Below are 27,817 nucleotides of genomic sequence, written 5' to 3'. Positions count from 1 at the left end.
AAAGAGACTGAGATCCAGGCCCAGGCTTGGATAGTTTTTTTTGTTTCTTTCGTAGGGGTGTGTGGCTGGCACTGGCCATCTGAAGACATTTCAACGGAAGCGGAGAAGAGATTACAGCGCGCTTTCTACTCCTTGCGATGCCGGACATCTGGATGCAAGATCTTGAACCTGAAAGCACTGAGGAATGGGTTGGGGGACATCGAAATAAAGGGGAGACTCAGAATGCCACGATTGAACAGTGGGGGGGAAAACAAGATTGTTCTAATTAAAAAATCTTTGAGTGATTACATCTAAAACAGCTAAATCACACCCCCTGTTTATAGTGTTTCAGAGAACAAGATCTATTCCTCGCGAGAATGCCAAACCTTCTGTCCTTCGTCCAAAGAGAGCCGTTGCCAACTTAAAGAACTGGGCTTAATTTCCTCAAAGGAAGTGATAAAAAAGGCTTTTCCCTGTGCAGAGATCACAACCTCAGAGACCAGACAACGGGGTGAATCCCAGAACAGGGCCCTAGAAGAAATCCCTGGCTTGCTCAAGGAAGAAGAGAATCATGTTTCAATTCAAAACGGTTATTGCAAAATGGCCGCCGTCAGAAAGTACTGTACTAAAACTTTCAGCATTGGCCTCAGGTGAGCAGATGTATGTGGATGTTTATCACTTGTTGTGTAACATGTAAAGAAGTATTACATACATGAGGAAATGGAGGGGTTTGGTGGACTGAAGCCTCTCAACACATTGGTGCTATCGTGTAGTAATGTCTTAGCGTGTGCGATTCTGACGTGAACTGCCAAGACTCAGACTTTCGGAAAGGACTTCCTGGACAAACCATGTACAGCGTTGCTTGTTTTTATTATTTATTGGCGTAACAGTACAGTACTGCAGGAAAACCGAATTTGTAAGCGGTAAGGATGTGTCATGTCAGTTTGTTAATTGTATCATACCCCCCCCCCGCCCCCTTCCCTAATTACCCTTTGTCATTAATTGTATCGCATACTGCAAGGTTCTGCGTAAACCTGCACTTTTTTCTTTTTTTTTTACATTTGACATTTTATGTTCCGCGGAGTCTTTTTTTTCATATTGATTGACCCATTAAAGAATCCTGTTTTAATAGATTCATTGTGGATGTGGACAAGTGATGGACAGTCTGTGCTTTCTTAGTTTCAACCTTTGACTCCTGATCATATGGAAACTCATAATCCCGGCATGAGCATGACCGCAAAGTGGCTCATGAAAGCACTGAAATGTTGCGTCTACAGTGGCTTACAAGGCGAGTCGCTTTACACGAGCATGCAATAGAAAAAACACAATAAACAAACGCACGTCCCTCCTCTTAGCAACTCTTAAAACATGTTCCTGTTCACCTCGATGATTCTGACCCTCACTCAATGTTACCATCAAACCCCAGGTTCCTCTTTGAAATGTATGACCAAACCCTAACAACCACAGAGTTGATAGTTGGAAAGTGTTCTTGTTCGCCTGCAGCAGGACTTCCTGCCGCCCTGAAACAGGACAGCTTTTGTGCATTGTTCTAACAGACAATAGTGGAGGTCCACGAATCCAAAGGTAAGAAGGCTAGACAGACAGTGAAACTTCAGTGAGTCACAAAAAACACGGTTGACTTTGGTGGTCTTGTTTATTGCCAAAGAAGACAACTGAAATCTTTGTTTTTTTCTGGGGATAACAAAATGAAGAAGATACACCTTCCTTGTTATCTCCAGAGGTGATGTGGACTACATTTGTTATCTTTAATCTTAAATGGTTAGGGTGAGGCAACTGTCTGTTTTCTTCCCTGTCCTCCACTTAAAAACCATGCCCAAAACAAAGATTCCTTCAATGTCCGAGATTTATAAATCTCACAACAAAACCTGAATAATCCTGAATCATCCGCCCTGGCGAGGGCAACCCTGAGCATACCTGGGCTTCAAGAGCGGGAGCGTTGCGGCATTGTTGCAAGTCAGCACCCTGGCTCTCTGACACTCGTGGCAGTGTAACAAGTTAGCCCTGTCAACACCTATGACATGAGGGTGTCTGGACTCTCCATTTAAAGCCCCCGACCCAGGCTTAGCACATGCCCATGGCACCATCCCCTGTGCTCTCTTCTTCTCTGGATCAAAGCCCGTCGTCCTTGGGAGGGGGGGGAGAGAGAGAGGGAGGGCCAGAAGGCTAGATGATAGAGGAGAAAGAAGGGTGGACCGTCTTTGCGGCCTACTCGCAGTGCTGTCATGGAAAAGAAATGCGAAAAGAGGGGAGAGAACCAGGGGTGAGGTGGAAGACAAGAAGGGTCTTTCCTCCCTGCCGTCACTCTGCGAGCTCACAGATTTAGGACTGGTCAGCTGTGGGCACTGTGTGTGTGTGTGTGTGTGTGTGTGTGTGTGTGTGTGTGTGTGTGTGTGTGTGTGTGTTAGGGGGGAGGGGGTGGTGTTTAGGGCTGTGTGTATGCATGTGTGTTTCAGCTGTGGGTACTGAGTCAGTGTGTGCGTGTGTTCATTGATTTCCAAAGCAGCCTTTTGCTTGGGAACAAAAACACACCCTTACCCTGGCCTACATTCACTAAGTGATGCAGTGCACACACACACACACACACACACACACACACAAAGCTATATGGAGCCAATATCCTTAATTAGGTTAATTTGAAAAGTGCCCACAGTAAATTCAGATGACACAGATACACCCCCCCAAACCCCCATGTATTTGTGTGTGTGTGTGTGTGTGTGTGTGTGTGTGTGTGTGTGTGTGTGTGTGTGTTCCTTTAACCCAAACAGCAGTGACATTTGGAATGCACTTTCATCAGCTGCTTCGCACACCAGTTAACAGAAAACTTTTCCCACAAACACAACCAAGGGGAAGAGGAGAGGAGAGGAGGGGAGACACTTCCATTTTAAGGACATTGTAACAATCAAATCGACTGTAACATCCTCGCCTCCAAAGGGCATTGTGTTCTTCCGTTCAGTTTCATATCCTACCAAATAGGTTTACTCCAAACCAATAACACACACGTATGTTGTTGACGTATAAACGCCTGCAGAAAAAAGGCCTGTTTCGATCAAAGTAGATTAAAGGATCAAAGATCAAAGATCCCCTAGATCAAACAGGACAGTATAGGCTTTGCATTGTCACAGAGAAAGCGAACCCCCCCCCCCCCCCCCCCCCAAGAACAACAGGCATAATCAATAAAATGAAGAAGTCAGGGCGAAACGCAAAGAGACACAAAGAGACCTTTTTCTAACGTCAACTATTTTATCTTTGACTGCATCTCAAATTCAAACGACATAATTATCCGTCTGCCTGGCAGCTATACTCTGAAGATCTGCTCTAGAAGGATACAGAGCGAAGGCTATTAGGTTTCTCTCAGGAACAGCCTACAGCCATTCCCGCACCTTTCAGACCTTCTTTCTTGTGCTACTACTTTTTTCTTCTCTTTCTTCTTCTTCTCCGTCAAAATCCTGGCACGACGTCTGCGGCTCTTCGGCGTGGATCATGAGCACCAAGAATGGCACCATGTCATGATTTTAAGACGCAAACTGCAACTGTCACACGTCTCGGTGAAACTTTCCCACGTGAAACTGGAACTAATCAGATGTGGAATCAAAAAAAAAAAAAAAGCCGAGAAAACAAACGTGAGGTGAAGTTTAGGAGCGTGAGTCAAACGGAGTGACAACCAGCGACCCGATCCAGGCAGCTCAGTCTGGATGATGTGATGGCTTTGAAGTGAAGTGGAATGGAATGGGTACTACATTGTCTGACTCATCATCGCCAATATGGAATTGATTTAGGATTAGGATTTCCTAAACAATTTCTTAAAAATATTGAAAGTTAATGTGTTGGTTAGGAACACGTTTTGGTATATTTGGAGAGATGTTGGGAGGTGGGGGATGGAGGGAGACGAGGGATACACTTGTTTTCGGTCCGACAGCACTACCTATTGTCTAAACACGGACATTACAATGAACCAAGAAAAAAGAACCAGCATCCGAAGCCCTTTGCGCTCTGTCTGTAGTGTACAATGACATTCTCATTTGGAGATTATTAGTATTGAGTATTTTTTGAGTATTTTTTTTTTACGTGGTTATATGTTTTATTTGATCTTCAACTTAGTAATCAATGCCATACTGAAATAAGACCGTGATTTAGAGAAAACAGGAGCTGTGGTTTTGCCAGTCCCCTCAAGACAGTTTGTGAACAGTCCACTCTGCTTTTTCTGACGTCAGGAGAAGGGAACACCGGGGGCGAGGTGCGTGTGGAAGTAGATGATGGGCAGCGGGTGACGAGGCGTCCGAGTGGGCAAATACACAGCAAGGGCGCTAAAGAAGTGTCACAAGGTAGCCATGGGTAATTGCCATGGGGATGACTGACATGCCCCTGTTTTTAGTAGTTGGACATGGCAAAAGACGTGTTCCCTGACCGGGAATCGAACCCGGGCCGCGGCGGTGAGAGCGCCGAATCCTAACCACTAGACCACCAGGGAAACTGAGTACCGCGCTCTTAAGCAAAATAACCAAGGACCTTCAGAAATTACATAAGCAATGTGGAATATTGTTTTGGATTATAAAGACTTCATAGAAATTCGCCTGCAGACTAACTCAAAAAGTATTATGATGGCATTTTCAGAAATAAACATTTTAGTTTTCAATGACATATCGCCAACTTCCCAACCACATAAATTGCCTGAATCAAAGTATTTCGATTTTAACAATCAAAATACAACAATAAATTTCGTATCATTCAGATTCAACTGTTTACTTTCGCATTTACGAACGTATTTCAAGTCGTTGTGGTTCTGCAAAAAGGATCGCGTAATCGGTCTGTTGCTATTTTTACACAGGCATTTTGATAACCACCCTAAACGGGGTCCTAGTAGGGGTCCTCGGTAAACGTGGGAGATGCGAAGACGTACGCGCGGTGTTGTTGACAGCGTCTCTATGGAACTCAATAAACGCAAAGGCTTTAGGAAACCCTAAACATTTGTTTTTCTATTAAATCTGGATTTACGCCGAAGCCGTTACCATGATGCCGGGGGAAACTCAATCCAAAGCCGCTCGAATCGCGGCAGAAGCGACGATTGGAGCCTGCCATAACTGCTCTGTATTGCATGGAGTGAGTTCATACATTTGATTCAAAAACTTCTTAAAAGTGAAACCTCCGAAAACTGAGAGGTGTGATTGATAACGCTAAATAATGTTAACGTTATGTATCACATTTTGAAGTTAAATATTTGTCAATGTTCTGCACTTCCTAACGTGAGTGACATGATACGCGGTAGAGTTGGAATGCGCCGCATATCTATCCTGTTTTGTTTTGATCGCGTAACGTTGCGTGTTGTTTAAATGTTATATTTCCCTTGCCGTTACAGCGTTTGAATGAATATGTTGCAACCCTCCTCACACTGAAACAGAAGATCACTGACTCTGGGTTGGTACATCTTTTGTATTCGTAACACACAACTGTCATTCTGCATGCAGATGGTCATTGTGACATCACAACACAACAGTCGTTCCTAGATTGTTTCTAAAGTCGGTTTCAGTGACCTATCGGGGTTGGTTTAGTTTATCTAATTGGTAGACGTTGAATAGCTCAGCAAGATATGTAACTTGTTGGATTCATTGAAGATATGGGCTCATAATGTTGTAATCAGGAACCACAATGGTGTGTACCAGGCCTACACGTGTTTACAATTCTATAACATGATATTGGATGTGTCTTATTAAAGCCAACATGTTTTTCTTTAACCCCACTGTAGCCAATTGCTGAGCGAATATCAAGAGAAGTGCGATGATATCCTTTTTCTGCATACATGGATGCATATTTGTTGTGACCACACACACACACACACACATACAAATACACATACATACACATTTGTCAAGTCAAGTCAAATTATTTTATTGTTATGTTGTACATTTGACAATAACATGAATTTACACACACGATGAACCTGTTTTTTGTTTTGGAAAAATGTATACGTATATTTCCTTAACAGTTTATTACAGTTTCAAAGATCACAAAGGTATGATAAAGTATTTCTGTTCACAATATACCTGTGTATATAAATGCTGTGTCTGTGTGTTTTTGAATTCCAATTGTATCTGCTACTATATTTATTTCAATCAAATAACTGATGATAGTATTACTGTTTCGTTCACAGTGAAGCGAATAGGTTTAAAGAACAAGTGAAAGAGTTGCAGGCCGAACTGCTTACGCTAGAAAAGGAGAAATCATGTCAGGAGTCTGTGCGGAAAGAATTGGAAGAAGCAAAGGTACAGACACTTTGAAATTCTGACATTTGCTGCTCATAAAAATATGTTTATTTCAATTGATTGAAGAGAACAATGTTGAACATAGTTCAACATTGCCTTTCATGTATCTTGTATTGAACAGTCTCAGTATGGCATCTGTTGCCGTCTACATTGTGTATTGTTCACAACCATTTATGAAAAGTCTACTTTGTATTAGTTACATCTAGTTTATATTTTTAAATAAATTCATTTGTTCCTGTTCTTTGTGTTTATAGAAATCTCTGAGGAGTTACGCTCAGATGTCTGAAGAAATTGAGAGACTGAAAGAGAAAGGCATCCAAACGACAACAGAGTAGGACATGAACTCAGTCTCCAAGTAGATAACAATTGGCTGTTGAGTCCTGTTGGATTTTTTATGTTCACTTCTTTGTTTCTCCTTCACAGGAATGAGAGACTGCAACATCAAGTCAAGGATATGGAAGGTATTTCAAATTCATTTTGGCTTATCATAAAGACATCAATTTCTAATGTTCTGTTTCATTATAGTTTGGCTAAATGGTATAATGCTATTAAAAAAGATTTTGTGTTTCTCCACCCTTTTTAAATATGCAGACAGGGAAGAAAAGCAGAACCTTGAGAATGCACAGCTCAGAAGAGGAAGAGCCTCGCTTGAAAATGATTTGCTGAAAACACAAGTAAGCCAAAAAATGTACCACTAAAGGCTGTCCAACCGATTTCAATTCCTTGTGCAATTCAATATTGTTTTCAAAACAGTTTATTGGAGATTTTCCAGTAGCTTAATTATCTCCATTGTAGCTTTATTTTCTCCATTGTATCAATTATGGAGATGTCAGTAGTATCCTAAGACTCTGCATAGATCGTAACATATCTTGATCAGTTGTGCTCACGAACTTCTAGGCTTCATTGAAGACCTCTCAGGCGTCCGCAGATAGGGTTGAAGGCCTGAGAGAGGAGAATGCCAAGACTAGAACTATGTAAGTACTAAACACAAAATACCCACCCCCAACTGCTTTGCCTTCCGCTTTCCCTACCAAACATTCAAAATGCAAATCGTTCTCCTCGAAAACATCGTCAGAAAGACTTGTTACCAGAAATTTAAAATCCAAATTAATGCGGGACATTTCTGTTCCCTTCAACAGCAAAAGCAATCTCGAGGATCAACTAAGGCTGTTTAAAGGTTGGTGTTTCGGCTTTCCTCTCAAAATCTGCCGATCAAACTAGAACGTTTCCTTACATTTCCAATCCCAACTGCTGTTGTTTCCTCTCGTTCAGAATCGAATCACAAGCAGACTCTTCATATATCTCAACTAAATAGAGAAAAGGGTCTACTGGAGAGGAACGCGGATGACCTTCAGGTACTGTGATGGTGGTCTCTCACAAAGAACTCTTGTGTAATTTGGGACTTTATTTTCTTCCAATTGACTTCAGAAATTGTTTTGTCTGATAGCCTGATGAAATGGTGTGGATTTCATTTGTATTTCAGGTCAGATTGCTACGATTGGAAAGAGAATTAAATAAAGGTAAGACTCACACAATTCTCTTTAAGTACTGATAATAATAGTAATTTAAGTTCTAAATCATCCATCCTTTAAATAAGTTGTGGATGAGCAGTGGGATTTTAACAATGTCTACAATCTTCTGTTCAACCCAAGCAAGCAATCATAATGTGTGTGCACATTACAGTAAAAGTAATGAATTGGACAATAACTCATTTTTCTTTCCTTGGCAGTCTCTCTTAGTTCTCACTTTTATTCTTATTGATTATTTTCTTACAGAATGTAGGAGTGTGTCCACTCAAGCGACTGTGCCACCGGAGCCGAAAGTGGACAAAGGTATGCATTCAGCCTCAGGCCAGATCCAACGCGTTTGTCTTTTCAAGTACATTGCTGCTGTTAAATTGCTGCTTTGTGTCTTCTACAGAAGCGGTCCTTCAGCTGCTGGAGAATCTGTGGACCTGTGTGAACCCGCAGACACAGCAGCCTGCAAGGGCTTTACACTTGGCAGGTAATGTGTCATTAAAACTCAGCTGAACACAAAGGTGTTATTCGTCAGGTAGAATGTTATTTTAAAAAATGTATTAAAATTCATTAAAAAATGTCCTCCAAAGCGTCTGACGGCGATTTCTGAGTCCCTCAGGGAGAGACAATGCAGTAATGTTCAGTCCGTCCCTCTCTTCCCTTTTTATTCCTTCAGAGACCGATGTCAATCAAGTCTGGTCTAGAAACGGACCTCACCAACATGCGGTGCAATGGGACCGGCCCCAAACTGGTCTGCCCAGAGTGTTTGAGCCCCACCAGTACACCGTACCATCCAACGCCTCTTCCTCACCAGTGAAGGCCTCTTCTTCACCAGTGATGGCCACTTCTTCACCAGTGAAGACCTCTTCTTCACCAGTGAAGACCTCTTCTTCACCAGTGAAGGCCACTTCTTCACCAGTGAAGGCCACTTCTTCACCAGTGAAGACCTCTTCTTCACCAGTGAAGGCCACTTCTTCACCAGTGAAGGCCACTTCTTCACCAGTGAAGGCCACTTCTTCACCAGTGAAGACCTCTTCTTCACCAGTGAAGACCTCTTCTTCACCAGTGAAGGCCTTTTCTTCACCAGCCCCGTCCACTGCTCCGCAAGCGGCCCAGTGTCTAACATCTCCAAACCGCGTGGGAGGCCAGCAGAAGATGGACTCTCCTGCCAAGGGCAAGCGGCGTTCTAAAGCACAACACAAAGGGGAGAAAATGGGCGACGACAAAGTGGACAACTCCGCAATCCTTGAGGAGCTGGCGGAGCTCTTGAAGCCTCTTCCAGCTTGCATATCCCCAATTATGGACATGGTAACAATTCTCTTTGTCTTTAATTTAGAGCACTTGATAACAATTGTATTTAAGGGCAAATAAATGATGTAGTAGTTCACAAACTAATTCTTCATGGTTTTCCGGTTGCCTTTTAAGGAGGGTGACGTGAACCATCCAGAGGGAGAGGATCATAAGGAAGAGGCTCCACCTGGAACCCACCATGTTTGCCCTCCTCTTCAAGACGAAGACTCATCGATGGCGCCGACGCCCGAGTCAAACCAGGGTCGGCTATCTGCTGGAGAGCAAAGCGACGAGGCCGCATACGCAGCATTTAGCACTAAATGTGACATCCCAGTTAACAAGTCACAGCCGTGTCCCAACAGCCCCGCACTACCAACAGAACAATATTCGGACTTGGCGATCGTTCATCGACAGGACCGTGGCGATGTCTCCAATGAAAACGAGTTCATGACCATGGAGCATCAAGTGTTGACGGCTGACGTCAAGGAGAGGACGGGAATGGCCTCCGACAATGAAGAGATGAACAAAGAAGAGGATATGCAGGTTGACCAACAGTCAGAAAATGTGCAGTTGATCACGGAGTCGTGTCGTATTAGTCTCAGTAAATCGATGGACTTGTTGGCTACAGAATCGAAAGACTGTTCAAAAGAGACCAAAAGGATTATCCCTATGGAAACAGGAGACATTCAGAATCCTCAACTCTGTCACACTGAGGATGCTGGACGACTCTCGGAAGCGGCAGAGTTGCGGGAAGACCAGTCACATGTTTCCGAGATGGATGCAGTGGACAAGACATCGGATGTCATTTCTCCTGATGAAACGACTAGTGATGGGAGTGATGTACTCGTGGAAAGCAGCAGCATTGCAGAATTACTAACTGCATCAGAGGCTCATACCAGCATGTCGCTGGACATTGAAGCCAGTGTGCTGCCAGGGCGAGCACGTCAGGATTCATTAGGGTCTGTCTGTGTGGGAAAGGACCCGCAAGACCTAAGTGTGTTTGGAGCCCATTCTCAATCGCCCAAGGCACCAGCTGGTGCATGCGCCGTCAGTATCCATTGGGCCACCGATGCAAGTGCCGAACAGAAAGTACAGAGCGATAACCCTCTCAACCCTACGTGGGAAGCCGATAAAGACACAATGCAGGAAATTGAAACGACTGAAGAGCCAGCTTCTGGGGCCAAGCCCAATGGGGCTGTAGACGTCAGAATCCGTTCCCCTCCGAGGTCTCCAATTTCGACCATTGTGGATAAAGAGGAAAAGCAACTCCCTATGAAGGGTAATACTGCTGGTACGAGTCCTACAAAGGCGTTAAGTCCTTTGAAGGAAACGGGTCCTATTGAAGCTACTAGTCCTGTTAAGGAAACTAGTCTCATTGAAGGTAATACACCTATGACGGAAACTACTCTTATTGAAGCTACTAGTCCTATTAAGGAAACTAGTCCAGTTGAAGGTATTAGGCCTATAATGGAAACAAGTCAGATCGAAGATATTAATGTTATTAAGGAGACTAGTCTTGTAAAGGAAACTAAGGCCATGAAAGATGGTGGTGCTATAAAGGATACTACTCCCACTAAGGAAACTAGTCTTACTGAAGATAGCAGCATTATTAAGGTTATTAGCCTCATAAGGGAAAATAGGGCTATCAAAGACACTAATGCTATCAAAGACACTAAGCAAACTAGTCCTGTTGAAGATCCTAGTAATATTAAGGGTATTAGCCCTATAAAGGAAACCATTGATGTCAAGGATACAAACCCTATAAAGGAAACAAGTGATGTTATGGTTATAAGCCCTAAAAAGGCAACTAGTGATGTCAATGATACAAGCCCTAAAAAGGAAACCAATGATATCAAAGATGCTAGTGCTATTCAGGACACTAGTGCTATTCAGGACAATAGGGCTCTCAAGGTAACTAATATTTCCAGTGATGGAGCCCAAGATAAGGCCAGAACCTTTGTCGCTGCCTCTGAAGTGGAGCCCAGGGAATTCAAGCACCACATGCCGGCTTTATGTCATCGCGCAGGTCCCGTTTTGATCATGCATTGTTTGAAACCCGTGGCCCCGTCAGAAAGCTCCAAAGCCGATGTCTCGCCCGCGGAGGCTGGCTCCTCTGCACAGTCATCCATCAGGACCCAACTGGCCATGTGCCAGGTCCGCTCAGAGATGGGCCCTCCTCTGCCCCCCCTCCTAACCCCTCTGAGCACGACACCTCCCAAGCTGGTCAAACCCATCAACCCGCGGCACGCCATCGGGAAGCTCTCCTTCCCGTCGCCCTCGAAAGCGCAGCGCTGCTCCAACGTCCCGCCTCAGCCCGGCGCGGCGTGCAACGGCTCGCCCCTCTTCAGCAGCCCCTCGCCCGACGGCGTCCCGTCGTCGCCGCTCCAGTTCGGCTCCGCCACCCCTAAGCACGCCGTCCCGGTGCCCGGCCGCCTGCCGTCCTCCGCCGTGAGCTCTCCCTCCGGCTCGTCCTCCAGCCCTTCCCAGGAGAGCTCCATGCGGATCCTGGACACTATGTATCCGGACATGTCGGCGCGCGCCCGGACGCTGAGCATCCTCCGGGGCAACGTCGGCCTCGGCGGTTCCCCCGTGGAGAGCAGTGCCGCCGCCGCCGCCCAAGCCACCGGCCTCGGTCAGATGTCGGGCTTCAAAAAGGTCAGCTCCTCGTCCACGGCCTTCACTGAGACGGAGCAGAAGTGCCTGAAGAGGCCCGGGGGCGATCTGCCCCAGCCCAAAAGTGCCAAGTGTCTCCGGCTGGACCGCCTCCCGCGTACTCCCGCCCTCCGCTCCGTGGCCTTGTCCGGTCTGGATGACACCGCTCCACCAGAGTGGTTGCCCATGCCGGAGGAGCCTCAGAACAAAAGGACCCCTCAGTCGATGGAAGGGGAGGTGCCTGGGGCTAGACTGTCGATAGCCGACTCCCTGGAGAAAATTGTATCGGGCTGCTTCGACCTGTTGCCGGTCATCAAAAGCCACCTGCATGTGGGGAACCTGTCCAAGAAACCCGTGCTGCGGGATGAGGAGAAGGAGGTCATCGCCGAGTTCTCTCGAAGCAAATGGGTGGGTCTCCCTCGTCATCGATGATCAACTGTAACCACGGCTATAAGGGAGAGTATTCAGAATTTTTGCATAGTTAACTATAATTCTTTGATGTGGAATGATTTACAAGCATACTTATTAATCAATCATTTTGAAGAAGAGATTTAAGGGTCTACAATCGTCTAGAAGCATTCACTTCACCAATATATAATAAAGTGTCAATTTATTAACACGAAATGGTCTGTGATCATTAGGATGGTGAAATAATTCTTTGGGGCCACAGTTTTAAGATTTTTTATTTTAGGAGTGAGGGTTGTTATGTATTATTCACATCCTTAACCTAGATAGGTGGATGGCAGAAGTAGGTATATCCGAATAACTGCAAAAAAATAATATCAGAGCAAAGCGGAGGAGGTGGATATGGTGAAGAGATGTCTATCAAATCCTTAAAGGAGAGGGTTACTTTTGCGTATTTTACTGCATGCGTTTTTGGGTGCGAGGTACAGATTTTTTTTTTTTCTGGCTTTGAGTTGTTTGCTTTTGTTCTCCAAAGTTTACTGCAGATGAACTGCTTTCTGCAATCCTGGGCAAGCTGAAGACTGAGAGGTCAACCCTCAGTGGAGAACACGCGCAGGCCCTATGCAGGGTGTATGCCGGGATCTGTCGACAGCGGAGAGACTGGGAGAGAGCTCATATCCTAGTCTACAGCATTCTCAGAGAAGGTAACGCACATTGGTTGTATTCTTGAAATAGCACGTGGATATATAGCGCTTTGAAATGTGTTCAAATTTATTTCACTCACTGAATGTCATCACCATCGATGCCTAGGTGAGACTATTGAAGACTTTTTTTATGCTCTTTTTCTTTCAGATATCCCAGATGCTTCTAAGCTGATCCTGTTTATAGTGACAACATGGCCCTGTGTCCTTGCGCATAAGGGTAAACTCTGCCAGGCCATGCACGCCGTCACCAAATTAAAGGCGCAAGGAGCCATCCTTAACTGCCTTTCAGCTTACCTGGACTGGAAAAGGGTAAAGTTACCATTAAAAAAAAATATATATATATATATATATATATATATTATTGCTTTTCATGGTATACATTATGTAAATTGAATGTTTAATCCAAGTGATTTGGCAACAGCAGCACAAGTCTTCTAGGTGGATACTTCGGAGTCAATGGATTTAGTGTGCAAGGACAACAGCAGGAGCCTTAGGAAATAACCCTGCGGGACACCAAAGTTAACCAGAGAGTGCATCAGTAATTAAATCTGTGTGTGTGTTTACAGAACCCTCCCTGTGATGTAGAGCAGCTAATCTCAAGGACACTGTCGGATGTTCGCAGTGGGGCGGGACTCTCGTTCACCAAGCACAAGAGGTTCGGGGACGACTTGGGTAGCGAAGCATGGGACCGTGTGTTCACACTGGACCTTCTGTGCGCACACAAGAAGTGGACGTGGACCTACGAGAAAGTATTGGGGTGAGTAAAGACATCTCGTAAAACATTATAAGGCAATTTCAAGAGAATCGACCGAGTTGTTTACACCAAAACCTGAAAAGGAGTGCCCTGATCATAGTGTTTGTTTGCAGACAGGAGCTATGGCCGCTGATGAACGGTTGGGTGACTCAGCCTCCCGATCAACCAAAGCTCATCTCTGATATCACTGTCTCCACTGTCCTCCGACTCATAGGTCAGTTATACCTTTCTTTTTTAATCCGCTTCTGTTTTTTGTTTTTCTGTGAACTGGCATACAATTTAAACAGTACCATTTGTAGTTTTGCAATTGACGAGTTTCAGCTCATCGGCATAAAACGATCGTCACCAAGTCTGCGTCGTTGTCTCTTTCTTCATACAGGAAGATTGACCCAACAAGGAGTCAAAGAAAAAAGTGTTCCATCGGTGGTGACCGTCATCAGTGTCATCAGTACATTTGTGAGACACTGCAACGCTGAAGGTACTGGACATCAAACTACTTAATCTGCCCCTGTCCCTTGTCAGTATTTGACCTTGGGTCCAAATACCTAAAAGGGTTAACTGAGATCACAACTCTGACATTAATGGGTGATTACTAATTGTGTCCTTTGGTTAAAATGTAATCTCTGCAGAGAATTGGCATCAGTGTCAGATGCACACGGGGCACTCGCACTCCTCTCAGTTGTAGTTGTACAGTATTTTAGGATTACGTCACTGGGGCGTGGAGGATAGCTGGATTAAACTTGAGATCCAGAGCGTAATCTTTCCATTGTTCCAGAAACAAAGAAATATAAACCTCCGACAAGAACACACTTGCATATGATTTGCATTCGTCCAGTTGGCCGTGAACTATTCCATCCACGGCCTGTTGCTATTCCTGGTCCATCCTTTACTAATGGCTTTAGTTTTACTTGTTGTCTCGGATTAAATATCTTTGATAGTTCACAATGTCCTCCATATCAAATCTAAAATTGACCTAGACTAACACATCGAATAATTGAGACTAAGGGCGCATTCGCATCACCTCCACCGTCGACGGATCTCATTGACTTTGCATGGGGCGCTCTCGAAATGCATTGTGGGTCCGTACGTTCCCTCAGCTCCGTGGCCTGCGTCAAAAAGTTGAGAATTTTTCAACTTTTCAGGCAGCGACGGATCCGTCGGCCAATCAGATCGCGTTAGTCAAATATACGCAAATACACTGTCCAATGAAATCGCCTTTGTAAGACAACCCGGGAAAACACATGGATACGTCAAAAAGCCCCCATCCGTCGACAGACGCATATGTAGTGTGAATGCGGCGTAATGCATGAATTAATAATGAACGGAGACTTGCTATGATTGCCTCAACCGTACAGGTGTGCCCTGGGAGGTTCAGCTGGCGGCCGTCTACTGCCTCTACGACCTGTCTCCGAGCCACCCGAAGCAAGCGCTGGACGCCCTGGCAGCGTGGAGAGAAGACACAGCCCACAGCGTCCCACCATCGGTCATCAGCTGCATCAATCAGATAGCGTCTGTCTGCAGACAGGTCCACATCTTAAAGAACAGAGAATAAGGCATGCACTGACTACGAGAAACTATGTCCTGGTGGAAGGGGGTTGGGATGATTTTGTTGTTCTAAGTGATAATTGGAAGTAAAGTTTGTTAAATGTATCTGCCGCACAGTCTTGGTAAATGTGAAAAAAAAATCTAATATGAAGTAGCATGCAGGCACAGTGATGGCAAAGCACTGACAAGTATAATTTGAATATTGAATATTTTTCAGGTTGTCTGAATCACTTGCAAACTAGAATCCTAAATCTTCCATGACGTCTAAATGTTCAGTCACTCGCATAATGAGCTGTGTAACCTCAGCTGGGGCAACTACTAGCAACTACTCAGCCAATCAGCTGCTAGGCATGAGTTGACCATTCCAATCAAAGGAAATTTCTGTTGCTTCAATCGCCGCAACGCAAAAGTTAAAATGGCACTTGCATATGAACACTTTGAAAGTCAATACAGTTTTTACCTTTGTCAATGGTGTCTTTCAGTTCTCAGCAGGTTTAAAACAAAGCCATTGGCTGTTCTTAATTTATCTTGTAAATATCACCCTATTAGAATATTAAAACTTTATATTTTTAATGTCTTGTATTTTTTTTGTGCGCTTTCATTGTTTTTGTGTGGCTAAATATGATTTTGCGCACTGCCTAATTGTTTCGTGCTCGATGGGTTCTGCAGACACCATGCAGGCGTGTCCAATGCTTTGCTTTCCTCAGGTGAAGTACAATGTTCAATTATGACGTGCTTTGTATTTCTGTTCTGTTATGAACATCTCGGAAATAAGTATAAGCTTATGATAATATATATGTTGTAAGTATGGAGTATATTTAAAAGCTCAGATATGATTTTATATTTTCACATTAAACATTAAGCTGTATATGGGTTGTGTTCTCTGCATTACTCTTATCTGACAAAATAACTCGCAATTAACTTATAATATCCTACCTTACTATCCAACCCTAAACTGACTGAATGACTCAAAACTATTTTGCTATAGCGTGTGAACTCCTTAACTCACATCCATACACATACACAATTATGTCACTAAACTGACATTTTTTTCCCGAACATTCTCAAAAACCCCCTTCACACTACACTGCAGCAACACTCATTCAAACTTTACTCACTATGTGAAAACTTCCAAACAATGACTCAAACTTTTTTTTTTTGATTATTTCTTTATTCATATTTGTATTATCAAACCTCAAGATCCCCAGAACAACCATACGCCTAGCAGAGCCTAGCAACCGCCTGGCACAGCCTAGCAACCACCCGGCACGGTGCCATTTTTCTTCCGTTCACAACCGGCGGCTCGTTAGGCCGGCGGATGCAGTCACGCCGTTACATGGTTAGAAAAATACCATAACCGCGCTAATCACGAGCAATAACGCAACGCGACCAGGTGCGTGCGACAATACACAGTCACGAAAGCCCGGCCGATGCTATCTGTATTTGTACAAACAAATTTAGTATTTCGTTCAGGGTGGAAATGTAGAATGATATCGATCGAGTAGTATCATTAAACGTTGAGATTTGACATGTTACGTCCCAGTGGCCAGCGAACCAATCAGAGAGGGGGATCGACCGCGTCACGTCCTGAGAAAGGGGTGTGTTTAAAGGTTTAAATCCCACGGACATGCGCCGTAGCGTGTCCGTGCTGTTGGGTGCGCCATATTGGTTTACAGGGGAGTGGAGTTGGGCAAGCTGCGTTCAAATCAAACCAATCAAACCGACATGAAGCGGTAGTAGTCTCTGTAGGTACGCATTTCTGCTAATATCAAGTTTAATGGATTCCAGGAGCGCTTGGATTCAGCCGGAGCAGAAGGCCTCTACCAATCCCCTGTGGATGCACATTTGGGAAACGTCTCAGGGATTTCGGGACAACTCCAGCGTTCACAACCTACAGCGCGAGTGTCGGACGCTGAGCGGAAACTCGTCGGCCTCAAACAGTGAGTTCTGTAAAAGCGTATCTCCGTCATCAGGAGTTGTAATTGGGAAGCTGGCGAGGCAAAGCAGCGAGGCGGACAGCGGCATCGGCAAAAAGGACTCCTCGTCGCCGTCCTCCTCTCTGGAGTCGGAGGCCGAGGGGTCCTCCTCGCCCTCCGACTCAGTGTCTTCACACGCCGACAATCTTAACTTGGCGGAGGAGGTGAAACAGTTTTTACACTACGGCGAACACGAGTTCAACGTGAACAATCTTATACAGCAGCAGCAGCAGCATCTTCCTCCGCCTTTTAATAATGTGCAGCAGCAGCAGCGTCATCGTCGCAGCATGCATCTCTCCGGCAGCCACACCCCCACGGGAATCAAAACCCACCACCAGGCCAGCAAGCACCACCAACATTCCTCCGGGCGCAGGAGGCATCTCAACAGGGCCAACACGTTCCATGGACTCAACCATTTCCTCTCCAGCAGCTGTAATGGGAACTACACGGATTCGTGTAGCTTATGGAAGACCAGGCGGTACAGCCCGGGTATAAATGGGTAAGGAGTGAGAGAGAGTGTGTGTGCGTGTGTCTGTGTGTGGGGTTTGGTATGATTTCTGTCCTCACGTGTGTATTACCGGTGTAAGCTTGCATAGGTGTACTTGGCCAGTTCCATTATTGAACTTGATGATGGGTAAGTATTGGATACTGGATAGGCAAATGTTCTGTTTAGCCATGCATGTCAAACAAATTGCCTTCGTACGTTCGTCGTAGTTCTTCCTACGTCAATATTTTATTTTTTCTCCCAATGCATGTGAACATTGTGGATAATGAGTTGTGTCGTCCTTTGCTCTCCAACAGTCTTCACGAGGAGATAGTGGACTTTTTCAACTTCATGTCACCGCGCCCAGAGGAAGAAGCAATGAGGAGGAATGTGGTGAACAGAATTGAAGGAGTCATCAAGGACTTGTGGCCCACATCCCGAGTGAGTGTCATTAGGCAGGCTTCCGACCAGGAACCTTGGCGCTTATTCAGATCCGTGTCAGATGGCTAGTGTTGTGCTTCAGGCGGTTTGACTCTAAATAAAACCACTGCGCAATCATGGAGTCATTGCCTAGTGGACCTTTGCTTACGTATGCATAGAATTGCATAATTAATCAAATCCATAGCAAGGCCAAGCCCTCGGTTCAAACTAACCAGCAGCTCTGACTGTTTAGAAGTTTCATTAGAGGGAGAAGGACCTAAACCTTATCTTTACTACTTATCATTACATTCATTTTAAGAACATGAATGGATATAGCTGCAGGCCCTTAAAGATATGAGCCAAGACTTGTATTTGAAGACTGAGCATTTAAATTACTTGATGATGGTTATAGCCTTATGCTAAAGCTTGAGTTCTGCCTTTCATGGGAAATGTTTTTTTTTAACAATGCTTTGACATTACAATTTCTCATGTCTCAAACCACACTAATGCTCACATTGCTTCATGTACAGTCAATATTACACAATTCAGTCTTCACACTCTCATCGCTACCATTCTCTCTTGCCTCTAGTTTCCACTTCCACTAAACATTTTATTTTCATCCAGTCCACTTAAGTTACTTTGTAACACACACCAATGCAAACCAGTCAAGGCGCCCTCTTTCCATAGTGTATGTCGGAAATGAAGTGGTTTAGAGTCCATGTTTGAAATCGTCTTCAAAAATGCTCTGAACACAAGTGTTAATTCTTCAGTTGTCTGAATTGCACTTCAGAAAAAGTTGTCTGAATTGCTCTTATTTTATGTTTCTTTAACAAGTTATTGGAACGGCCAATATCTGACCAAATTATGTTATGTGTGGGTCAATTGTCTGAGTTGTGTGTGTATATTAACAGCCACAGTCTTGTTCAGCAATCTGTCTGGCTTTCCACCACGCATTAAGGCTGGTTTACATTCTAGAGCCAAACACTGCAGACCCACGTAAACACTGATCCATGAGAACTTGCACGAGTGTTTACTTTTTATATGGCAAGAAGTGTATATCTTTTTCTTTTTACCTTCATTTTGAATATACATTTTTTTTGTTTACCAATTCTCAGTGCCTTGTAAGAATATGGTTTACTGTTTGAGCCATTTGTATACTTGATGTTCATTGCTAAACTTCAGGTTTCCATAAATCTTAATGCGTGATGTGGATAGTTGATTAATTCAGATTATTTAACAATGCTTATCATATTAAACGTGATTAAAAACAGACGTCCACATTTCTACAGACTGATGTTGGCCTTTCCCCAGGGCCTCTAGTTTGTGTGACAGGATATCCAAAACCTTAGCTGTTACTAACTTGCACAAGTTTCCTAATGAATCAGCCCTCCCGAATGGTTTCAAGTGTGCTGATTGTCTCAGTGGAAGTCAATTATAGCTTCAGTTAAAACAACTGTTGTGTTTACATTATAGGTGGAGATATTTGGCAGCTTTAGCACTGGTCTCTACCTCCCAACAAGGTACGTCTGTAACGGCTCTCTATGAATTGACCATGCTTGCTTCTTTGATAGAACGGCCAGTTTGTCGGCCATTTGAAAAATTATCTATACTAATGGTTGACATCCATTCATTGACCCAATAGCATATTAAACAGGCCAAGCACAGCCTGCTAGTCAGTATCTAATATATTTTGCATCTATTCCCCCCCCCCCCCAGTGACATTGACTTGGTGGTCTTTGGAAAGTGGGACACCCCTCCACTACAGGAGCTTGAACAGGCCCTAAGAAAACACAATATTGCTGGCCCGCACCCAATCAAAGTCTTGGACAAAGCAACGGTGAGTGGCACACTTTTTCTTCTTAGCACGTGTTTGCATGTATTTGCAGAAGGTATACCAGCACCTATATGGAAGAATCCGAGCTGGGTGCTGTGTTTTGAAACGGAAGAGCTGTTGCGAGGAATTCTCCAGATTAAAGTTTGGGAACAACGCTGTATAGGGCCAAGTGGCAATCCTTACCGTGTTGGTAAATTGGTCACTGCGCCTGATGATTAACTGACTAAGAATCTTGCAAATTAAATGTGCCTCATGTGTACTAGTTTCCAGCCATACTAGTTCCCCCCCTCTCATTTGGCAAGCACTTTGTTAGGATTATGCTGTGTTTCTGTTGCACCACTAGTTGTGTCGTTGATTGCATGAATGTTGATTGAAACACTGCCTTCTTCCTGCATCTATTAGGGAATGATTTCTTTGTTAACATTAAAGGGCATTAAACAGTGGGAGTCAAGTAGTCTTATATGGTCGTAACCAATCTGATTTATATGCCGTTTCTGTAACTGCTTGTGTAGACGTGTCAGATTAATCAGACCTTTTTTTAAAACACTCCTCTGCTGCTCGACCATAACTCTTGCAGAAATGACCTCTGGTCGGTCATTATGATGAGACTTTCACCGAGAGTACTGTCAGTTATTTTAATCATTTTTTTCCCCCCCCCTAATGTCTCATGCCCTCACTCAGGTACCAATCATCAAGCTGACGGATCATGAGACCAAGGTGAAGGTGGACATCAGCTTCAACGTGGAGACTGCTGTCAGGGCTGCACAGCTCATCAAGGGCTACCTCAAAGTAAGTGCCCCCATACAAAGCTCGTTAAATGCATACGTGTTGTGGACATTTTATTTTGCATTTGGTATCAAACCTGACTCTTAAACAAGCTGTACTCATCCTGGTTGTCGGGCATTTTTTAGTAACTGGCCTGTTTTGCTCTGCCTGCAGCGGTACACTGTCCTCCCCCCCTTGATCTTTGTGCTGAAGCAGTTTCTGCTCCAGAGGGACCTGAACGAGGTGTTCACCGGAGGCATCAGCTCTTATAGCCTCATCCTGATGGCCATCAGCTTCCTCCAGGTACACCAGCGTGCAGCCATCGACCGCATCTTGTAGCAAGTAATCAAAGGAGAGCTACAGAGCTATTCCCTACAGCCATGATGTGGAGTATGTATATTCAGAATGCTGCATTTAATTTATTCAAATCACAGTTAAGAAATCTGAGGATTGCAGGTGGAAGCCATTTAATAAAGTTTACTACAAACTCATTTTGAAGGGGTTTGGATATCGAAATGGAGATTCCCTTTGCCGAAAAGAAACGAGTTACAGTCCTACCTTTTTTTTTTTTTTTTTTTATTTTAATGAAAGATTATTCAAGTGTTTTTAATTATACATTTCCGCTCCTTTCTGTCCCAGTTGCACCCGCGCATCGACACGCGGCGCGCCAACATCAACCTGGGCATCCTGCTCATCGAGTTCTTTGAGCTGTACGGCCGCGACTTCAACTACCTGAAGATGGCGATCCGCGTGAAGAACAGCGGCACCTACCTGTCCAAGGAGGAGCTGGTCCAGTCCATGGGCAACGGCAGCAGACCGTCCATGCTCTGCATAGAGGACCCCGTGCAGCCGGGTGAGAAGGCTGCAGGACACGGTTGAATGCTGGCCCACTGTGTTACGTCATTCGTCGCTTCGGAGTCGTTCGCAACGCGGCTGTGGAATGACGGCGGCAAGGGGATTTGCATGGTGTCTCCCGAAACGAGATGAATTGGTTGAATTTGGTAGAGGTTTTGCGTTGCCAGTGCGCCTGGTTCAAGTTGATCAAGGTACCACACTAAGGGTTTAGCTCATGCTTGTTTGTTCATTCAACGGCAGCCTTTGAAAAAAATATGTCCGGCTGGTTTGGATTTGGCCAAAATGCACTGGTCGGTTTTATGTTTTTTTCCGAAACTGAGTATTTGACCGACTTGAACCTTGTTTCGGCAGACAACGACGTGGGCCGGAGTTCGTACGGCGTGCTCCAGGTCAAGCAGGTGTTTGACTTTGCCTACATGGTGTTGAGCCACGGCGTGTCCCCCCTGGCACGGGCCTACCCCAACAAGGAGTACGACAGGTTGGTCCCCCTTTTGACGCCCTAGTGGCCATGCAATGTCAGGTCACCTCGCTGAATACCTTTCAAGTCAACGGCCGAGATGCCAACACGTTGCGTCTGTTTCTCTGCACGCAGCACGTTGGGGCGAATCATCAAGGTCAGCCCGGAGGTGTTGGCTTACCGGGACTGGACAATCAAGAAGTGGGGTGCCAAGCAGTATGCGAAACTGGAAAGCCATGGTAAAGTTGGGTTGGGTGATCAGTCGTGTAATCAAAGTTAATGTGGGACCCTCTATCTACAAACTTATGTTTGTAGCCATGCACTTGGAGATAATTTGTCGGTGTTATTTGCAAGTTAAATTATGCTGCTTCTAAAAAAATATATACATGTCAATTGACCGGTTTGTTTTCTTGTACTTGACGTCATCAATTTGCAAAAGGGGGGGAAAAAAAAGATTAACACAGATTAATGTTTAATTGAAACGCAAACTCAATGCCCATTTACTATTCATGTCTCCTGTAGGCATCGAGAGCTGCGAGAAGGACCTCGCCCGCCTAATGCTGGCCTCCTTAGACGACCAGCGTGACTCCTCGTCCCCCGACAGCTCCGACTCGCCCTCGCCCTCCCCGGTCTCCCTGCCCAGTCCCCAGCACTCCTCGTCCTCCTCCGCATGCTCCCTCTCCTCCTTCTCCGGCAGTGACGTGGTAAGGGCCCGCGCCGTTGTTTGCTCCCCCAAGAAAGCACTTTTGTACACACCTTTCTAGAAATGCAAATCGGTGCCGCGGCGTTTCGTCAGCGGAAGACTGTCCCGGGGAGAGTCCGTTGAACCGACTGCAGGCCTAAAAAGTGTTGGGCGGCCCTCTTCCGGTGTAAAACTGCCTCATTTTCGTTTGAAGATATCGGTCGTCCACAACTGTCGCGGCTCGCCTGCAAGTGTCGTCCGGTTCATGCTTGCCACCGTTTGTACCACAACCACGATTAACAAGGTGCTCTCTGCCGTTTTAACCGTTAAATCACGCACACTTTTATGCAGGTTGTGTTCAATTGGCCGTGGCCGTTTTAACTCCAGCTCCTCGGGTTTTTTTATTACTGCCGTCTTTAGGGTTTGCATCACCACTTACTCCTAATCCACTCACAGGTCTCCCGTTTTATCGGGTTATTTTATGCGGGTTTTCTTTGGTGCCAATGTTTTCGTTTGCTGTAAACGTGGGAGTGGAAAAGCAAGTGTCCCGATTTAAGACCTAACAGGCTTGCTGTACGGTATTGAGTGACTCTTGCTTTTTTCTCTTTCATTGTTTTTCTCAGACTTGCTTACACTTTCTCTCCCCCCTCCCACTTCCTCTCTCCCCCCCCCCCCCCCAGGAGTCGGACTCTCCCCCCAGCAGTGGCTCCGCCATCCAGCTCCATGCCCTCGCGCTCTCCTCGCTCTCCTCCGTGGTGCAGCTGGCCGCTGACCTCCACGCCAAGCACCCAGCTGGCTTCCTCCCTGCGGCGCCACAGGTGGCCACCTCCCCCCTCCACTACATCACGGGCTGCGTGGGAGTACGCCGATTACCCAGCCTCCCCCAGATTACATTTCTGCCCGCTCTAGTTAACTTTGATGACTATCTTGACTGCTCCGTCCTCGATTGACTGAGCAATGGGTTTTTTCGAAGGTTAATGTAAAATAGTAGAAAGGCCACTAGGGACGCGTTGGCTTACTGGAAGTTCCAGCCGTTCTCCATGTTGAAAAAAAATCCCTCCAAATGGCCCGTCGTGTGTCTGACCTTTCGTCTCTTCTTGCGTCTCTCCTCCGCAGGTCCACATCTCCCTGCCCGGCGGCAACATGGCCTACCCCGCCATCGTGGACGGCCGCTTCTACCACGAGAACTCCCCGTCCATCAACGGCGTCCACCGCCAGGTGCAGGCCCATCAGCAGCAGCAGCAGCAGCAGCAGCAGCACCTTCACCACCACCACCATCATCATCATCACCCCCCTCCTCCTCCTCCTCCTACTCAAGCGGCCCCGCCGGGGGACCCCTCCAGCCCGCTGCCCAGCCCCCTCCGCCAGCTCCACCCCGCGCCGACGCCGCCGGGCCTCCAGGCCTACGTCCTCCGGCGGGACCCGCACGGCGCCGGCGAGCCCATGCCGGGCACGGTGGTGCAGTGTCAGACCTACGGGCCCGGCCACTTCACGCACTGCTTCGTGTCCCAGACTCACGCCGGGGTGGCGGGGCTCTTCAAGGGCCCCCCTCCTCCTCCTCCTCAGCAGTACGGCCGGCAGCCCTGGAGGAAAGGGAAGAGGTTCAGCGTGCCCCCGTGAACCGACGCAGACGGCGCATTCATGGCGTGCGTGTTTCTTTTTTTTGTTGTTGCTTTTGAGCCGGGCTCCGTCTGAGCGGCCCGAAGTAGAGTCCAACCTTGGGTCTTATTGTAGAAAGCCTGTTTCCTTTTTGTTTGTTTTTTTTAATGGCGCTCTACACCACTTGAATCTCACTGGTCTCGAATGTAATTCCAAGCTCCCTTTTTCCCTTAGCCTGAAAGGTCAGTCAGTGGGAGCGCCAGGCGACAGCAAGGGGGGGGGGGAGGTGGAAGTCAAGCCGGACCGCCAACACCCATGGTGTGGTGTTCCTTTTTGAAGTCATACCAGGGATGGTTTGCCGTCATCATTTGGTGTAGATCGATTCGGTTATGCAGGAGGCACTTGTTTTTCAAGTTCTTTTAGGTGTTTTTACTTTGGTCCCAATGTACACCAGCAAGGACTTCAAAACAAAAGCTACAAAGTTGGCGGCGTGAACGGCCTCGGTCCTCAAACCAGAGCCTCGCTACGCTCGCAACTGTCCGCTCGCTCACATTAACAAAAAGGGACTGTGAATCTGCCTTCCCAGACGTCTGAACCTCGTGGTCGGACGTGGTTGGCGAGGATAAATATGGAACGGGTTCTCCTCACGAGGTCTTCGCGACGCAACGAACAGTTTCCTGTAGGCATTCGAGATGCATTCGCAGTGTTCGAAACGCAAGTAAACTCTCCGGTTGTGTTTCTGAATAAGAGGAGCCTCTCTAGCGCTTTATTTTTTTCTGCGCTGTTCTAGTGTAAAGTATGTCGGGTCTCCTGAAATAAGCTCAGATATCTGCCATGATGTGGCTTTGGGAACTAATCGAAGCTGGACAATTCAAGTGATTTTGTAGTTTTTTTTTTTTTTTTTGACCCGAATCAAAGCACTACCTTCCTACCTATGCAGCACAATGCTGACTAGGCGTTTTTCTCGCGTAGCGGCACAAAATGGACGACCTCTGAAGTGCTTAAACTGTGATGACTTGTTTGAATGTACAGCTTTTATTTTATTTTTTTGTATGTCGCTTTTGGTCATTAGTGTGTGTGTGTGTGTGTGTGTGTGTGTGTGTGTGTGTGTGTGTGTGTGTCAATTTATGGTGCAATTTTCTGTATCACTGAGGAATTGTTTTTTTTTTTGTGCACTATCAATATTATGCTTTACTGACTGTAGACATTGCCACCTTACCGTTACAGTATATTGCCTTTTATTTCTGTTTGTGCAATAATGACCAGATTTTATTTAATTTATTTCACATTTGAGTTTTATTTTATGGGCCATGATCGGTGCAATAGATAGTTTTAGTGGGCCTCCAAGGGACACATGTCCATAACCCGGGTAGAAAGAGAGCGGGCACATAGCGACAGGAATGTGCCAAAAAAACCCACGTTACCATGCCAACTTTTTACACCCGTGCGTGTTTTGCCATCGCACTATCATCACTTGAACTCATTGAACTCATTGCCAACTGCCTATCCCAAGTACCCCTGCTCCGACACTTAAACCTTTCACATGTACGTTTATTCTTTTTATCCGTTGTCGTCGTCCTTGTTGCGACATTGCTCTTTGTGCTTGTGTTCTTCCGTCCTCGATGTGACCCTTTTTCCGTGGGAGTTGCTGGCCGAGGAAAAAGCGTCCAGATCATTCGTCTTCCGTTGTCATTTCGAGAGGTTTTGGTGCTACTTATCTGCCAAAGTGTCTTAGGCCTTGTACACCCCCCCCCCCCCCTTGCCTAATTGATTTCAGTTAAACCGTTTAGTCCTTTTTTCTAACTGACCAAATTCAATCATTTTGTCCCTTCAGTTTATTCCGTATATGTAGTCAGAACTGTCTATTTATTTCTGTACACACTGCCTTTATTTAAAACAATCGTTTTAGCTTGGTCTTACATTTTCACAAATGGCTTTTGGTGTTGGTTTAATTCACAAATTGACTATTGTATTTTTTTCAGTCAGACCTTCAGAATCATGATACATTCCATTCATTTTTTGCCCCCTCCCCCCCTACCTTATTATTAGATTTGCTGAATGACTTATTGAATGTGTTTAATATCTGCACCATTTCCCAGGGTTGTGTCCTCTCGCCAACATGCCTATCTAGAGAATTCACACACAACACAAGATTAGAAACCCCTTCTTTCCCTCTGCTTTAAATGGGCCTCTTTAAAGAACGGAATGAAACGAGTTAGGAGGCTTAAGGAGTCCTTTTTTCTTTTTTTTAAGGATGAGTGTGACAAGTGCGATGGTTGGAACGATGTAGTCAAGTTTTTTAACATTTAGTGCCATAATGGACTCCACAGAAACACTAGCAACATGTTCTGCTTTCAACACAACCGGGCTGTGTTGAACATTGCAGTGCCTAGTTTCAACTGTTTTGCCATGAACCAAATCTTGAACCAGTGTCTGTCTGAACAATGTGTGGGTTTGACGTGTAAATGAGTATCATATGGATGTAAACCGTTTCCTTTTTAGGCACCATTTTTATGTAATGTTTTCTATTTTTTTAATAAACATTTTAAAACGCTAAGTTCACTGCGTCACCGTGTCTGTATCATGTCTCCATTTGTCGGTTAGGTTCAATCTTGTTACTCAAAGTTGAGTTTTTGCTGGGCTTCTGTTGATGTTCAAAGGGTAGGTAAAACTGCTCAGTTTGGGTCTCAGTGTGAACAGGAAAATATCTGCATAATAACTTCTGGTGAATGCACAGTGGTAGTTTTCTATTTGTGTACCCTAGGTAAGGGAGTGGGATTGACTACACACTCACACTTGCTCCTATGGAACCCAACTTGTTTTAGAAACGACCTTTACCACCGTGACGCAGGCGGCTTGGATTGCGTTCTTTATTTCGTACTCGTAGGTCAAAGTTCTGCTGCCATTACTTGACCTTCTTTAAAAGGTCAATTGTCCCAACCAAAAAAAATTATATTTCAGTATTTGTCATTCTTTTGGCTAGAGTCCAAGACAATTGACCTAAACCACTGATACTCAACATAAAGTTTGCAATAGCAAGACTCGTGTAAATGTCGCAAGGCATTCAATCATCGATAAATTGTGACTTTACATTTGCATAAAATTGAGTGGTTAACTTTAAACTAACAAATTAATTTGAATAATGTTTAACAGATGTCATATTTTAGACCACACCATTTCATGAATCTATCCTATTTTTAATATTTTAAGCATGTTTTTCGGTCTAAGGCACGTGGCTCTCTGGGATATTTGGTGGTTCTGAGATACAAACTCAAAACCCCATCGGCATGTTTATTTAAAGAAAATACTACCGCAACTGCAGCTAGGACTGCAGACTTGGGTCAGGGGTTAAAAGGTCGTACCCGGTGGTCAATAGTGATGTTTGACCGCATATAATGTTATGGTTTCGACTTTGGCAACAAGTGTAAGTCATGAAAGTCTCACGCAAAGGTTTTCTGAAAACCTATAGCAGCCCTGTATTTATAGTCATCAATACATGTGACCAAGGGCGTAGGAACCGGGGGGGACGGAGGGGACGTGTCCCCTCCAATATTGGAGACAGGCGCATTTGTCCCACCTAAAAATTATACCGGATCTGTCAGGTTTCCGATATGTGTCCCC

General features: G+C 45.2%; 2 protein-coding genes across 2 annotated transcripts; both read left to right on the top strand.

Annotated features, from left to right (window-relative positions):
- Nucleotides 1-5,994: 5,994 nt before the first annotated feature.
- On the top strand, nt 5,995-15,922 carry ice1 (KIAA0947-like (H. sapiens)). Its single transcript, XM_079741641.1, has 19 exons — nt 5,995-6,007; nt 6,146-6,257; nt 6,512-6,588; nt 6,681-6,718; nt 6,849-6,931; nt 7,155-7,231; nt 7,397-7,434; nt 7,530-7,612; nt 7,741-7,777; nt 8,033-8,089; nt 8,178-8,261; nt 8,451-9,082; nt 9,200-12,124; nt 12,657-12,825; nt 12,974-13,134; nt 13,392-13,582; nt 13,693-13,793; nt 13,959-14,057; nt 14,935-15,922. The coding sequence occupies exons 3-19, from the start codon at nt 6,536-6,538 to the stop codon at nt 15,129-15,131; spliced, it is 5,025 nt and encodes a 1,674-aa protein (XP_079597767.1). The 5' UTR covers nt 5,995-6,007; nt 6,146-6,257; nt 6,512-6,535; the 3' UTR covers nt 15,132-15,922.
- An 861-nt stretch (nt 15,923-16,783) lies between these two features.
- LOC307079368 (terminal nucleotidyltransferase 4A-like) lies at nt 16,784-26,690 on the top strand. Its single transcript, XM_079741670.1, has 12 exons — nt 16,784-17,599; nt 17,902-18,025; nt 19,478-19,524; nt 19,721-19,841; nt 20,520-20,627; nt 20,778-20,906; nt 21,243-21,456; nt 21,810-21,936; nt 22,051-22,154; nt 22,438-22,619; nt 23,278-23,415; nt 23,714-26,690. Exons 1-12 carry the CDS (start codon nt 16,902-16,904, stop codon nt 24,215-24,217), a joined length of 2,496 nt encoding a protein of 831 aa, XP_079597796.1. The 5' UTR covers nt 16,784-16,901; the 3' UTR covers nt 24,218-26,690.
- Nucleotides 26,691-27,817: the final 1,127 nt, after the last annotated feature.

The sequence above is a fragment of the Pollachius pollachius genome (genome assembly GCF_949987615.1).
Source record: "Pollachius pollachius genome assembly, chromosome: 1".
NCBI lineage: Eukaryota > Metazoa > Chordata > Actinopteri > Gadiformes > Gadidae > Pollachius > Pollachius pollachius.
This window is presented reverse-complemented; position numbering and strand designations above follow the sequence as displayed.

Coding starts and splice junctions, on each gene's coding strand:
- ice1 (XM_079741641.1), top strand. CDS start 6,536: ATGTCTGAAGAAATTGAGAGACTGAAAGAGAAAGGCATCCAAACGACA. Junction 6,719..6,848: donor TCAAGTCAAGGATATGGAAG/GTATTTCAAATT, acceptor TTAAATATGCAG/ACAGGGAAGAAAAGCAGAAC. Junction 8,090..8,177: donor GGAGCCGAAAGTGGACAAAG/GTATGCATTCAG, acceptor TGTCTTCTACAG/AAGCGGTCCTTCAGCTGCTG.
- LOC307079368 (XM_079741670.1), top strand. CDS start 16,902: ATGGATTCCAGGAGCGCTTGGATTCAGCCGGAGCAGAAGGCCTCTACC. Junction 22,620..23,277: donor CCTTCTCCGGCAGTGACGTG/GTAAGGGCCCGC, acceptor CCCCCCCCCCAG/GAGTCGGACTCTCCCCCCAG. Junction 23,416..23,713: donor TCCTCCCTGCGGCGCCACAG/GTGGCCACCTCC, acceptor TCTCCTCCGCAG/GTCCACATCTCCCTGCCCGG.